The sequence below is a fragment of the Schistocerca piceifrons genome, chromosome 1 (genome assembly GCF_021461385.2).
Source record: "Schistocerca piceifrons isolate TAMUIC-IGC-003096 chromosome 1, iqSchPice1.1, whole genome shotgun sequence".
In the NCBI taxonomy this organism is placed as follows: domain Eukaryota; kingdom Metazoa; phylum Arthropoda; class Insecta; order Orthoptera; family Acrididae; genus Schistocerca; species Schistocerca piceifrons.
Window position 1 is genome coordinate 568,876,197 of NC_060138.1, and position 13,075 is coordinate 568,889,271.

The 13,075-nt window shown below is 41.9% G+C and overlaps 1 protein-coding gene across 1 annotated transcript in view; it reads left to right on the plus strand.

Moving 5' to 3' along the window:
* LOC124751316 (lethal(3)malignant brain tumor-like protein 3) overlaps positions 1-13,075 on the plus strand; it is an 82,599-nt gene that overhangs the window by 17,278 nt on the left and 52,246 nt on the right. The window contains exon 5 of the mRNA XM_047248988.1: positions 4,296-4,589. Coding sequence (XP_047104944.1) covers positions 4,296-4,589 — 294 coding nt within the window. The remainder of the gene's footprint in view (positions 1-4,295; positions 4,590-13,075) is intronic.

A 13,075-nucleotide genomic window follows, 5' to 3' on the forward strand; every position in this document is an offset into this window, starting at 1 on the left:
ATATGTGAATTTTCCCTCAACAAGTCATTTAAATGCTGTGGTCTTACAGTCGCTCATATTTTACCTTATAAAAGGCAGGCAGTTAATTCTTGTCCATGCTCTACATTTAAGTGGAATGCACATTGTGTATTCTAAACTAGTAGCGGAGAATGTTCTATAAGTTAATGCAAGAAGAGACTTTCCTTTGGATGGACGTGACATTTCACTCAATTGCTTTGTAGTTGAGATGAGAAACAGCAGATGCCAAAAGTACAAATATGTTTATGTAACAACAGTGGAAATTCCTGTATGTGATAATATGTAAAATAAAGGAAAGGTAGCCACTTAACTATAGCTCACCAATGTGTAGGGCATAGAAACACTAAACCAAATACAGTACTTATACTAGCTTTTGAGCTCTTGCTCTTTCTCTAGAAAAAGTACGCACATTCATGACACAACCACACAGACATCCAAATGCTTGCAACTGTGGCTGTGGTGAGACTGACACTATGTCTCAGAATGTGAATGTGTGTACCTTTTTCTAGAGAAAGAACAAGAGCTCAGAAGCTAGTGTAAATATTGTATTCTATTGATCGCTTCTGTGTGCCACACATCTGTAAGCTATAGGTGAGTGGTTTCCTTGAATTTATTTTACAAATTTATTTATAAATGTTTTATTGTCCAAACCGACTGATATGCTAAATCTTCCATAAGACAGTGTGCCTTGTACCTAAATGTTCCTTTTTGAAATTTTCATGTTTTTACATGTAGCAGTGTAGCATCCAAGCTTCTTAATAAACTACTTAACATTCCACAATTCATTATAAGACATAAAGAAAAAACTGCATAGGTTGTACAGATGGAATGAATTCTGGCAGCATTTTCTAAAATAAAGAGTATTGTTATTCTACTGCAAACGATGCAGTTGGTGAGTCTGTCTATGAATTTGTAGTCATGATATTTTGAAAAGGATAGTTACTACTCACAATGTAGCAGGTATGCGAAGTTGCAGGTAGATGCAACAAAATAACTGTCAAACAAATCATTCGGCCAAACAGGCCTTCGTCAGAGTAGATTACACACACACACACACACACACACACCGGCCAAACAGGCCTTCGTCAGAGTAGATTACACACACACACACACACACACACACACACACACACACACACACACACACACACACACACAAAAATGCAACTCTACACCTCAGTCTCTGGCTGCTAAGGCTAGATCTGGCCAGGCCTTAGCAGCCAGGGGCTGTGGTCTCGTGCATTTTGTGTGTGTGTTTTTTGGTTATCTACTCTGACGAAGGCATGTTTGGCCAAAAGCTTTGTTTGACAGTCTTTTTGTTGTGCCTATCTGTGACTCAGCATCTCTGCTATATGGCAAGTAGCAACTATCCTTTTCATAATATTGTCATTATTCCATACTGGATTTTCCACTGTTTGAATTTGTAGTCATAGATGTTTTCACCTACAGTAAACAATCTGATGGAGGCAAGTTCAGACAAAATGTGTTGTAAACTTATGGATGCAAAACTGTTACTGCTTTCAACTAAAAGATTTGAAGGAATGCAGAATAAAATACTAAAACTCATTTTAGGAGATGACGTGTACCTCTAGTTAAAGAACTTGAGGACTACGGAAAACATCCATACAATTATATGCACTTCAAAGCAAGCCGATTTGTTGAATTTCATTTGGGCTAATGAATAAATGAAATCCAGTGAGTGTGGAAATAGGAACATCAAAATATCCATCAGCATACCCAATATTGTCATTGACAGGAAATGATGGATATTGAAGCTGAACTGTTTTGCAAACAACAATGGTATGCAATCATCTCGTACAACATCCAGCAGGAATACGAATATTAACAGGGGATCAACACACAAACAGTACACATGGTGATTCATGTTGACAGCAATAATATTCTGTAATCATTTCAAGATACTGAAAACATTGTTTGACAACTGTTAGATTACAAAGCAGAAAGTATTTTTTGTGTGTATAATACAAACAAAAAAAAAAAAAAAAAAAAAAGCAAAGCAACTTCTCCTTTCTTTCAATGATATGTACAAAGCAACAACTAAGTCATTTCCACATCATCTGAGAGCTTTTGACAAAAGGAATTCATTTAATAGTATTATCAGTGCAGGTTTTCATTAAATCTGATGGGAGAGGTGTGACTGTTACCACAGAACCCCATGTGTCACTCTGCTGGCTTGCTTCAGCCACTGATACGCACCAGAAATGTTAAATGTTCTGAATGTTGCTTGCCCAGCTCGCATACATACACAGCTCAGCTGGCTGCCAGTATAAACATGGTGTAAGGGAAGGAACCCTGTAGGCTAGTCAGAAACAGTTGCATTTAGGATAAAACTATGTTGCACTAAGCAATCAAAATTATCTCAACCTACACCTGGCATTGCAAAATGAGTTCCAGACTCTACTGATACGATATCAGTTTTTAGCAGAAGACCTTATGTTTTACACAGTAAAGTATGTGGTCAGCATATTATAAGTTCACTGGTTATCCACATACTTGTTGTTATTAAACATAATAGGAAAGTAAGGTAACCAGTAGGTAACATCTTTAAAAATATGCTATATACTTTAAGCAAAGCAGACAATCCAACATTTTTTCGGACATGTGGGCTTTTACTCAATGATCTTGCATTATAACTGTTATTGCAATTACTATTCTGCTGACTTACATTTTCCATAGATCAGCATCATTTCTACCTCGTTTTCATTGATACACATTTTACTCACACATACTTTCAACTAGAGATGGTTGACTGAAGGGCCAGTGTTCATTTTCCTTGTGTTTCTGTTTGTTTGCTGCCAACTCGAGCAAGTGGACGAGTTTTGTTATTGCTGGTACAAGCGCAGTGCACTACTACAGAAGGGTCAAAGTCAGTTTTGTGTGACAGTTTTGCTAATATCATATTTACATGAAAGTACTCTGTGATAACTTTTTCAGCAGGAATTTGGTTTCTGAATAAAGACAGTTAGAGTGCTATTTAAAAATGGCTTACTGTTGTTCATGTCTTCACAAGAAACAAAGATAAAAGGAAGATAGTCATGCTGTTTAATGTTCCACTGGTTACTAAATAACATTACTTTATAATTTTATTTTCCTTCTGAACAAGGTACTGGAGACTCCAAAAAATGCAGTTCAAGAAATTCCAATTTATTTTAACATATAAATATTAGCTCATAAAAGATTGTACTATTATAGTAGTGTTGCTGAAACTCAAATGTAGTAAAGTATCCCATGTAAGACATCTTTTGTAGTGGTAACTGCTGTTGTCTCCTCTGCTTTGATCAATATGAAAGCTATAAAAATCTGGGAAACCAGTTATTCTAACTACGTCATTGCACTTTTTTTATGCTTTCATGCCATTACTGAATAATTTCTCACTAACAATATTTGTGTAAGAGGAATGTCTACTAACTAGTTTTGAAATAAGTAGCATTTGGAACTTCATGAGGAACATACAAATTAGAAAACATGGTTAGCCCTTAAAACTTTTGTATTGTTCAGTGAGAGATCAGACAAACTAGACGAGGAGGAGAGCAATTGAACTGGAGAAACTAAGGATAAAGGGCCTAGTATAAATTAAGACTTTGTCTATGTTAACAGCTAAGTACAAGTGGGGGACCCAAAGCCCATCTTCACACAGGGCGGTGTTGAATACAGTTATCATGCTATACTGAACAAGACCTAAAGGTCAACTAGTAGATCTCTTGCAGGTCATGGCTACATGGCTGTGTATGTTCTGTCAGTGCTGAGACTAGGATTTATGCTACTGTTAGAATTCGTGGAGCAGATTTTACATCAGGGCTGTTTCTAATGGTAAGAGCCATGAACCATGATTTGATATGTTGTAGTTTGTAGCAGGTGGGAGGAGTGGAAAGGAGTTTTGGAACAGTGGACCCTTGGTGAATTTTGTTTTATGGGCATTAAAGCCATGGCCTTGGACCACAGCCTAATGCCCATAAAACAAAATTCACCAAGAACTCAAACACCATCCACGGAAGCTCGCAGTGTAAATTCTCTTGTCACGACCCGAACTAAAGATGTGTCAACTGATTATTGTGTTTTACAGTCCAGATTAGTGCAGCTTTATCAACTTGCTTATTTCATAATTCTTACTCATGATTATTGATATATACTGTTGTTAGAATTCTCTCTAAAACTTTTTATCACGTAAATTTTTATCTCTTGATCAGTATGACAAATGTAGGCACAGCCCAGTAAAAATTGTTAGTTTAAAAATAAATTTAAATTTTTATCCACAGGACCTAAACCGTTGCCTGCAGGAGGCAGTCGATTCATTTTCACCACCCCATGTTCAGAATGATGAAGTAACACTGATAAAAGTGGTCAAACCAGATGGGCCTGATGCTTCCCCCCGGCCTGCACAGTTGCCACCAGAGGATGATGTCAAAATAGAACTCGTGAAGCAGGATGTCACAGTGAGACAAAGCCAGCCACCAACTCAGGCCACCGATATTGACAGTGATGACTTTGATCCCATGAAAGTTCTTGAATGGAAGAATGGAGTTGGTACTCTACCAGGTAGTGACCTTAAGGTGAGTTTAACACAGTTTCTTTATTTGACTTGTTTCAAGTGATAGTGACAGCTGTCACGGTTTTTCATGTATGAATATTGTTAGAAATTCAGATACAAAACTTACATGTACACTGATACGCCAAAGCCTTGTGAAGACTGGCCACTGTGATGCTGGATGCCGCCTGGTCGGATTGCAGCCATGTGATGTGATAACTAAAAGTATGTAAGTGGGGCAGAGAAGGACGAGGGACCAACTTAGTGAAGATATGGGCTGCAAATGAGGAAATACATTGGAATAAGCAACTTTGACAAAGAGAAGGTTATTATTATGCAGAGCCTGTGAATGAGTATCTCAAAAACGGGGAAGCTGGTCAAATGTTCTCATGCTGTCTGAGCATCTATGGAAAGAGGTAGGACATTGAAACTATCACTAGGTCCTAAATAGTTGGACATCCATGACTCTTCACAGAACATGAGGTTTGGGTGCTTTAAAGTAGGATAGATGGTGATCTGTAATGTTTCTGCCAAAAGAACACAATGCTGGTGTATGCACAAGTGTTTTGGAGCACACCAGTCATTGTACATTGTTGAACAGTGAGCTCCGCAGCAGACCACTCCTGTGTGCTCATATGTTGACCCAACGCCACCATGTTATAATTGCAGTGGGCACGGGACCATTGGGATTCAACCATTGATCAATGGAACTGTGTTGACTGTTTAGGTGAATCATGTTTTGGTACATCAGGTCGATGGTCTTCTCCACAAACACCATCATTGAAGTGAATGGTGGCTCAAGACTTGCAGTGTTCCTTGGATGCAGGCTGTTGGGAGTAGTATTATGTTACGGGAGACATTCTCCTGTCCTTGCATGTGAGCTTTGGTAGTAATCAAAGACATGCTGACATCTGTGAACCACCTGCATCTCTTCATGCTTGATGTCTTCTCATCTTTCACCAATACAATTAGTGTGTCTGTGTCAGAACCATGCTACAGTGGTCTGAGGAGCATAATAGTGAACTCATATTGATGTCTTGGTGACCAAATTCACATGATGTAAATCCTATGGAACCCATCTGGGTTGCTATCGGGCACTATCACCATGTTCACAAATCAGCAGCCCAACACAGGAAAGTTGGCTTGAAATGCGAAACAAAAGTCATAAGATCCACAGGTTAAAAAGTATTTTTACATAATAATTGCACTGAATTATCAAGAACTCACACTGAGCAGTGGCACAGCAGTTAGCACACTGGACTTTCATTTGGCAGGCTGGCCATCCAGATTTAGGTTCTCTGTGATTCTCTAAATCGCTTCAGGCAAATGCCAGAATGGTTCTTTTGAAAAGTCACAGCCAATATTTTTCCCTAATCTGACCTTTGCTCAATCTCTGATTACTTCGTAGTCAATGGGACATTAAATTCTTGTCTTCAGGAGATCACAGTGGTGTCAGTTACAATTAGCAAAACTAGTGTAACTTTACCTGAATTACAAACAATGGAAAATCCAGGAGGCAAAGCAGCCAGAGACAGTGATCCTGTGTGTGTGAGTTTGTTTGTGTGAATATGTGTGTGTGTCTTTTGTCTATTTCAGAAGAATGCTTATTGGTCGAAAGCTTACTTGTTTAGCAGCCTTCTTGTTGTGCCTGTCTGTGATTCGACATTTCCACTGAATGGAAAGCAGCACTTTATCCTTTTCATAATTTTGCCTGAATTTCTTTTGATAAGAATAACATAAGAAACATAACATATAATTGCTCTATGTAGCAACTAAGAAGAGACATTTCAGCATAATTTTTCTTTTCTGTCACGTGTACCTGAAGTTACAAATATTAGCTAAATCAGTAATAAATTGAAAATACATAAGAGTATCTGTAAGCACTCACTTATATAACATAATCCCATAAAACAAGTATTTTTACCTCCATCAGAAGAAGAATTTCTGTTATTACATAATGAAAATTGTTTTTATACAGGATTTCATAAAATATGAAGATGTAGTAAATTGAGCAAAAATTATGACAGAATACAAGCCAAGTATAAAGTGATAAGAGTAAGAGGATGTCAGAAATGAACAACACAGCACAATAAATATGTTTGAGTATTTCTACGTTACTTTTTTTTTAAAAAAACTGTGTTTTGTGAATGAGCACTGCCTATAATACAATAAGATACAAACTTAATAGTCAAAAACAAAGGTGTCATTTGGAACCTGGCAAGCAGTCACACCATCCCATCTATACAATTTATAGGATGGTGTGCCATAAAGACACATAATGATATTAGGTCACCAGTGTATGTACTAATGAAACAACTGGACTTCTGTGGACTATTGCAAGTACCAACTCAGAAATTCATCATTTGTGAAAATTTTAAAAGTGGGAGACTGGATGCAAGTTATGTATTGATGATTTGTCATTCACTGGTCATGAGAGTTCTTTTCTGAGAAACACTCTCGTTATTGAAACAAGGTTTTGATTTTCATGTGTTAAGCTTGTTTCATTATTAGTTAGTGATGGCACACTTCTTGCATTAAGGAAATTATTATGAATAAGTTGATGGGGTTCCAGTGGGCTCTTGCTGATTGAAGTGACACTTTGAGTCATATTTGAGAGGACCAAAATTCAGTTCCCCAACCAAACATGCAGATTTAGGTTTCCAGTAGTCTCCCCTTATCACTTAAGGCAAGGACCAGAATGCTTCCTTTGGAAAGGACATAACCAGTTTCTTTTTCTAATTGGAGCAAGAACTCCATATCTAATGACTTCTTAATCTTCCTTTCTTGCTTCTTTCCTTCTATTGGGCTTGCCTCAGTAATCATTTGAATGCTGACCAAGAAAGGTATCAAGTCTGTCTTCCAACCATCTGCAAAAATAAGAAATCTTCTGGACCTTGTGCAAGTTAACCTAGGGCTTCTTATACCCAATACTCTCACATTCTGTCCAACCAACTGCAAAGATAATAACTTTCTAGACAGTGTGAAAGGTAACCTCAGGCTTCACACACCTGCAGTCTTTCGCATCCTTTTCGACTGTAGAAAATCTTACATTGGACCAACCTGGTGATGTGTCGCATGACACTGTGAAAATATGAAATATGTACAACATAAGACTTGAGCCAGAAGACAAGTCTGCACTGTCTGTCTGAACATAGTTTATGAGAGGAGACAAAAACATCATCATACTGCACAGTATGGCTCTGTGGTGTGTCTCTGCAATTGTTGTGGAATAATCATAATGAGATTTAATGGATCACTGCCACCAAGTTCTAGATGATGACACTATGACAGACTGGCATTTTGCCAGGAGGTAAGAGTGCAGAATATGATACTCTTAAACATGTCTACACCTTGGGGATATATGCAGGCTGTAGCACAAAGAAGATTTTGTTGAATTTATTGAAGTTTTTAATAACAAGAAATTTAGCACAATTCTTTCTATTCTTGGAAGTCTTCATTTGTACACAGTTTTGAAGGAAGGAAGATTGGCTTCTACACTATGTGATCAAAAGTATCCGGACATGCCCAAAAACATGTTTTTCATATTAAGTGCATTGTGCTGCCACACTGCCAGGTACTCCAGATCAGCGACCTCAGTAGTCATTAGACATCATGAGAGAGCAGAATTGGGCACTCTGCAGAACTCCGTTGTCAGGTGATTGGGTACCACTTGTGCCATATGTCTGTTCATGAGATTTCCACACTCCTAAACACCCATAGGTTCACTGTTTCGGATGTGATAGTGAAGTGGAAACATGAAGGGACATACACAGCACAAAAGCGTACAGGCCGACCTCGTCTGTTGACTGACAGAGACTGCCAACTGTTGAAAAGGTTCATAATGTGTATTAGGCAGACATCTATCCAGACCATCACACAGGAATTCCAAACTGCATCAGGATCCACTGCAAGGACTATGACAGTTAGGCAGGAGGTGAGAAAACTTAGATTTCATGGTCGAGCGACTGCTCCTAATCCACGCATCATGCTGGTAAATGCCAAATGACATCTCGCTTGGTGTAAACATTTAATGATTGAACACTGGAAAAACTTTATGTGGAGTGACGAATCATGGTACACAATGTGGCGATCTGATGGCAGGGTGTGGGATGGTGAATACCCAGTGAACGTCATCTGCCAGCTTGTGTAGTGCCAACAGTAAAATTCGGAGGCGGTGGTGTTATGGTGTGGTCGTGTTTTTCATGGAGGGGTCTTGCACCCCTTGTTGTTTTGCATGGTACTATCACAGCACAAACCTACATTGATGTTTTAAGCACCTTCTTGCTTCCCACAGTTGAAGAGCAATTCTGGGAAGGCAATTGCGTCTTTCAACACGATCGAGCACCTTTTCATAATGCACGGCCTGTGGCGGAGTGGTTACATGACAATAACTTCCGTGTAATGGACTTGCCTGCACAGAGTCCTGACCTGAATCCTATAGAACAGCTTTGGGATGCTTTGGAACATCGACTTCGTGCCAGGCATCACCGACCGACATCAGCACCTCTCCTCAGTGCTTAACTCCATGAAGAATGAACTGCCATTTCCCAAGAAACCTTTCAGCACCTGACTGAACATATGCCTGCGAGAGTGGAAGCTGTCATGAAGGCTAAGGGTGGGCAACACCATACCGAATTCCAGCATTGCCAATGGAGGGCACCACAAACTTGTAAGTCATTTTCAGCCAGGCGTCCGGATACTTTTGATCACATAGTGTATGTCCCGTCGACATTGAGGTGATTAGAGATGGAGCACAATCTTAGATGGCATCAAGGATGGGGAAGGAAATTGGCTGTGCCCTTTCAGAGCAACCATCCCATAATTCGCCAGGAGTGATTTAGGGAAATCACGGTAAATCTAAATCTGGATGGCTGGACGTGGGTTTGAACCATCGTCCTCCCGAATGTTAGTCCAGTGTGAACACACAGTTTTCATGTACTGCGGCTTGTCTCTGAAATATGATGCAGACGTGATTTCTAAATGAATAAATGAGCTGCAAGAACAATAATACGAAAAAAGACATGCACTTATAATTGCACAGATAAGGAACTGAGCAATAGAGAGGCACTTCAAAATGCTCTTGATTGCTGTATCTCATTAATGATGCTTTGATTCTTTAATCAGTGTGCATTAATGTCATTGGTGTTGTTTGCCCTCCCTCTTTTGAGAGTTCGTGCTTGGCACACACAGAGCCCAAAACTATTGCAGCACATTCTTTCTTCCTTCCCTGGCTGCATTTCCTTCACCCTGCCCCTCCCTCTCTACCCTTGCTCCTTCCCCATTGCCCCTCCCTTCCCCTCTCTCTGTGTTGTGACTTGTATAGACCTGGCTATCCACTTAGTTCCCTGTATTGCTTGCAATTTTGTTTCTTCTGCCTGTCCTCTTTCATTCTTTTTGGTATTTAGGTCCGCACTTGAGGTCTGACCTGCAGTTCTAAATTTTCTGTTTTTAGTGTAATCCATTTGTAGAACATCTCCCTCCCTTGTGTCTACGGTGTGGATTCCTCTCCTCCCTTTCCCTCTTTCTTCCTCGCCATAGCCCCCCCTCCACCCTGCTAGGTCACCAGCACGTGTAGCCAGTCCGTGAGGTGGGGCTCTTATGTACCCATTTGATTGAACCCTCTGACAACACAGGGATCACACTACTGATACCTGAGCTGTTCCCTCGAATCATATGCAGGAGTGATTACTTGTCTTCCTGGAGCATTGGAACTCCTGGCAACGGCCACAGTGCAAGGTGGCCCTTGCTGCCACTGGATGGTGCCCATGGGAGAGCCCCTGATCGGAGTGGGTGATATCGGGGCAGATGCTTGGAGCATGAAGTATATCAAGCTGCAAAAATCTGGCCGCTCTCAAATGGGTGTCTCTTTGAATGGTGGAGGCTTATTGAATGCTGCTTCGTATGATCTGGCAGCCTTCCCTTCCCTGACTACTTCAGGGGGGCAGGGCTAGGCTCGCTGACTTGGGATGAAGCACTTTCCCCACTACCTTTTCTGTACTAGGACAGATGAGGACACATTCACTGCCATAAAGCCATTACTTTTTGTGGAGAATATCAAGGACGTGTTTGGTGAAGGAGAGTCTCTCAGTAAGATGCAGTCAGACTCCCTGTTGATCAGAGCTTCTTCTGCCACTCAGTTTGCAGCCCCTCCTGCTTGTGATCCTGAGTATGGTCCAGGGAGTGATTTTTCATAGGGACCGCATCCTGCAAACTGATGAGGCACTCCAGGCTAATCTAGAGCAACACAGTGTTCATTTTGTTCATGCAGAAGGGTCGCAAAGACAACCACACTGATACCGGTACCTTTATTGTGGCTTTTGAGGGGGATATCCTCCCAGAGGAGGTCAAGGTTATGTGCTACAGATGTGACGTGAAGTCGTACATCCCACCACCCATTAGGTGCTTTCGGTGCTTGCATTTTGGGTATATGTGTTCCCACTTTGTGGTGGAACCTCTGTGTAGTGACTGTGGACACCCACTCCATGAGGGAAGCCCCTGTTTTCCACCACCTGTGTTTATCAATTGTCTTGACTGTCTCTCCCCTCACTCACCGAATTGCCCAGTGTAAAAGAGAGAAAAGAAGATCCAAGAGTACAAGCCTTATGCTGAGGCTCACCTATAATATATGAGACACTCCATCCACTGTCACTTTCTTCAACTTTTACCTCTGTTACATCCTTTCCCCCTCTTACAGCTTCCTTACCCCAGCCCCTTCCCCCTCCCCCCCCCCCCCCCCCCATGCAGTTCCCATAACCTCCCCTCCCGGAGCCACTCCCCGGCCAGATGTGTGCCCCCCTTCTTTGGCACCTGCCAGTGATGGGGCTCGCCCCTGGGGTCCCTCTTCCCAGCATCTCTTAGGCCACAAGCCTACTACCACAATTTGGCCACAAGACTCACCATCTAGACGCTCCAAGGTCGCCTGCTCTCTTTTAGTTCTGGATCTTGTAGATGCATTTACTCTCTCTGTGCTCTGTTCTCCTCCACCTCTGAAAGATAAGAATAAGAAACTTAAGTCCCAAGACAAGGCCCCTCCGGTGATCCCAAAGGTGCCATTTCCACCTTCGCAACCTGAGTCTGACATCTTATTTGTAGATGTCATCCTATCCTTGTCAGGGATGACCATTGAATGAGTGACATGACCCCCTCTCGGCTTCTTTATTTCTAACCTGGACTCTCGCCACGTGATCATCCAGTGGAATTGCAAACGGGACTATCGTCACCTGCCGGAAATACAACATCTTGTTTCCTCATATTCTGTGTTCTGTCTTGTTGTTCAAGAAATGCACTTTCATGATGAGCACACTCGAACATTTCATGGTTATTGGGCATTCTGCTGGAACTGCGCCGGCCCTGGGGTAGGTTCTGGTGAGGCCTGCACTTTGGTTTGCTCTTGTTGTCATTAGTGAGTGGATCCCTCTTCATACCAACCTGGAAGTAATAGTGGTTAGAGTGCAAATGACTCCAGCCATCATTGTTTGCAATGTCTACTTTATTTCAGATAGGCCACTTCCTTATGTTGAACTGTCTACCTTAATAGAGCAACTCCCACTCCTGTCCCTCCTCCTCAAGGACTTCAGTGCCCACCACCCACTGTGGGGGAGTGCCACTTCAACAGGAAGGTGTCTCCTAATTGACTAACTTATTACAAACTTCAATTTGTGTGTCTTCAACTACAGTTGCCCTAGTCACTTCAGTACCACCCAAGGCACCTTGACTGCTATCGCTCTCACGCTCTCCTATCTGGTCTCGTGGCTTCCCTACATTGGTCATCCCTTGACGATCGTTGTGACAGTGAGTGTCCTCTTTCCGGTGATTCTATCATTCCCCTGCTGTCGCAAGGCAGAAAGCCCCCCCCCCCCCCCCCCCCTGCTCTTCACTGGCTGATGTGGCCGAGTGGTGCTACGCGCTACTGTCTGGAACCATGCGATGCGACCGCTACGGTCACAGGTTCGAATCCTGCCTAGGGCATGGATGTGTGTGGTGTCCTTGGGTTAGGTTTAAGTAGTTCTAAGTTCTAGGGGACTGATGACCTCAGAAGTTAAGTCCCATAGTGCTCAGAGCCATTTGAACCATTTTTAGACAGCCCCCCATGTTGGGCATTCCACAGAGCCAGTTGGCCTTCGTATACGTCTGCTGTGCACTTTGACACCTCCCTTTTGAATTGCATTGATGCGATCGTGCAAGGAGTCTCTGCCACTATTCTTCATGCTGCTGGCACGGCTGTCCCCCTATCCATAGGTCCCCCTCGTCGTCGACTGGTACCAAGATGGACCAAGAATGTAGCAGTCGCCGTCCAGGACTGCTGATGGGTACTTTCGAATTTAAACGACACCCTTTACAGACCAACTTCCTCGCTTTTAATCGTCTCCATGCTAAGGCTCATTACCTTATTAAGCAGAGTAGAAAAGGTATGCTAGGAGCATTATGATTCCCAGCAGGGAAAGTGTGCCTCTTCATCGCAGGTCTGATCCAAGCTCTGTAGCCTTCTGGGCCACCAGCGACAGTCAACTA